Genomic DNA, 2,968 nt, shown 5'->3' on the forward strand with positions numbered 1-2,968 from the left:
GTTTATAGATAGAAGAGTCTTAAGGTACATGTACTATACAAATATTGTGTATTTCATGACCTTGGGGTCTGAAGTTTTCCCCTGGATAGGGTGTAAACTTTACTATAATTTATACATGTACATTGTGTAGGGAAATCACAATGTCTTAGCATCATTTGATTTCCATTAGAATTGATTAGAGTTATGAGTGTGACATGGCACTTTCTTAAAGTATGCATAATATTAATCCAGACTTACCGTCAGGGGCTCATAAGGTAGGGATCAAAATTGTGAAATTATTTTAAACGTATCCAAACTCTTTTAACCTTTAAAGTCCATAGACCCCTTGTTATAAATTTGTCTCCAGTTTTCAGTGATCGTTGTAAAATGATGTTAGAAATATGCATTTTACCAAATATGTTAAACATTTGTTGTACACAAGTTCTTTCTAGTCATTTTTGTTATACGAACACAGAATGTTCTCATCGGTTTTATTATTGTTATCCCTTGTATTTATGTTATATGAACACAAAATGTTCTTATCAGTTTTATTATTGTTATTCTTTGCCTTTATGTTATATGAACACAGAATGTTCTCATCAGTCATATTATTGTTATCTCTCGCCTTGAAAAGAAAAGGGAATACATGTATAGTGTTGTCCTATATGTCCAATTTCAATTTCAAAATCCTAAGGAGAAGGGCATTCAATGCCATTCATGTAATCATGTCATTTAGGTACAAGATTTTTAAAAGAAATTGACATAATAATTCAAACACTGAATGACTTTTATGTTCAACTTCATTGTTTATAAATTTGATACACTGAAGAAATATTCATATATATATTGTATGGTTTATTGATTTTTTTCTTCAAATCAAATTTGTATTAAAATGTTTTTTCTAAGTTACCTATTTGTTATTAATACAAAACATGATTTTCTTTGTAAAGTGTATTCATCTGGGCAGATTGCTTGCCACAAGGTTCCTTTTAAAAACACCTCCATTGGGTATTTGAGGAACATGAACAAACATATTGTTCACCACGTTGTTATCAGGCTGCAGGAATTCCCCAACAGGATCAGATTGCAGAATGCATATGTTGTGAAGCACACAGCATGCCATGATGATTTCCAGTGCTGTTTCTATTTCTGTCGTAGCTAGATACTTCATTCGGCGAAATCGACCTTTTAAGAGGCCAAACGCTCTTTCAATGGTAACTCTGTTACTGGACAGACGACGGTTGTAGTTTCTTTGATCAGCAGTAAGATTGCCATTGTCCCTGTATGGAGTGAGTAACCAAGGCGTCAAGGGATACCCACCATCACCGACAATGTGATAATTTCCACACAAATAATTACCATTTTCCCAGACATCAGAATTTTTTAAGACACGAGAATCGTGGCAGCTTCCAGGGAAACCCGTGGAACAGTGTGTAAAGCGCATGTCCTCCCGACAAACTGCTTGGAGTTGAAGAGAATGGAACCCCTTTTGATTCACATAGGATTTAGGGCTTTCTTTGGGGGCCTGAATTTCAATATGCGTACCATCTATGCATCCAACAATACCTGGGAACCCATTTCTCCTCAAAATAATCTTCGATTATTTGAATTTCATTTTGATCAGGCCAACTAATAAACTTTGGTTTTAAATGGACTAAAATTGCGTTGATAGCTCTGTTCCTGGAACTGATGACCGTCGATTCAGAAATGTTAAAACGGTCAGCAATTTTGAGAATTGTATCTTGATTGCCCAAGTAAAACAGGGTCACAAGAAGCTGTTTCTCCACAGGCACCGGTTCCCTGCCTCCAGTACCAGTGTTGACCAACGCCTCATAATCTTTCATGTACTCATAAATTATCTGAAATGTTTCAGTGGGCATGCGAGAAATACGCCGGAATTCCACAGCACTATATCCTGGAACCACCATCTCAACATATCGTTGGATTCTTACCCGATCATTTCTTATTCTGCAAAGAAAACAGAATTCTTGGGTACATGTAAACCCTCTGATTTTCTTCAAAATCTGTTTAAATCATGTTGTTATTCACACTTCTTTAACATAAGAGCCGTTTACGTTGAACCGGTTCGTTTATAACATCTGATAATATAAGCACACAGAAACAATGACACAATGTTTATTACTGGCTGCCGAAATTACATAATGTGAACAGATATTCCCGTTAATGCTGTCAAAATGAAGTCGTCCTTCAAGCTGTACAAAAAAGATCTTTCTCCAAACCGAAATGCGAAAATTTGTTTTAATTTGTGGTTGTTCATCAAATTGCAACTTTTTCTTAGATTTTATACTTTCAGTGTCCATGGAGTCTTCACTATTATCTAATTTCATTACTTTTGAATCAGGGGCTGGTATTACTTCTACATCCAGATCACGAGGTCTTTTTCTTCCAGATTTTTTGTCAGATTTTTTGTGTGAATTCTTACATAACTGTTTCAGATTAATTGTACGTTTTTTCACAGAACAATCTAAACCAATTGATAACTTAGCTGCAATAATATGATAACAGGTTGTAGTTGCGGGATATTGACAACTTTCTTTAGGAAACAATGTAACTGCATATTTTTTGTTGTCCCTACCGTCAATTAAGAATGTTTCTTTAGATGGGATATGTGTTACCCCGTTAGATTCTACAACATGTTTAGCAAGTGAAATCTGTGAAGTATGCTTGTTTTCTGGTGTTTTAGGTACTGAAAGATTAGAGATTGGTGATATTTGTTCTTGTAATGTTAATACTGAATTACATGTATCTTGTTTCTCTTCAGAATCTGAAATTTGTGATTTTGGTGAATCTTGAACTGTATGTTGTGGTGACACTGTATTTTTTGTGGGTGGTTCACTGATATCATTAATTGCTCCTTTCACTAAATCTAAAATATCTTCTGGTTTTACTACTTTCTTCGGAAGAACTAACTCATCTAATGGGATTGTTGCATGTGAAAACATTTCCTTTAAATTATACTGCCCTATTC

The 2,968-nt window shown here is 34.8% G+C and overlaps 1 protein-coding gene across 1 annotated transcript; it reads right to left on the reverse strand.

Annotated features, from left to right (window-relative positions):
* Positions 1-934: 934 nt before the first annotated feature.
* Positions 935-1,907, reverse strand: LOC132564346 (uncharacterized). Its single transcript, XM_060229000.1, is given in 2 exon segments — positions 935-1,562; positions 1,564-1,907. Coding segments are annotated over 2 exon segments (972 nt in total).
* Between the last annotated feature and the right edge of the window lie 1,061 nt (positions 1,908-2,968).

The sequence above is a fragment of the Ylistrum balloti genome, unplaced genomic scaffold, assembly GCF_031769215.1.
Source record: "Ylistrum balloti isolate Yb309-2 unplaced genomic scaffold, AGI_CSIRO_Ybal_v1 Utg372208, whole genome shotgun sequence".
NCBI classification, from domain to species: Eukaryota; Metazoa; Mollusca; class Bivalvia; order Pectinida; family Pectinidae; genus Ylistrum; species Ylistrum balloti.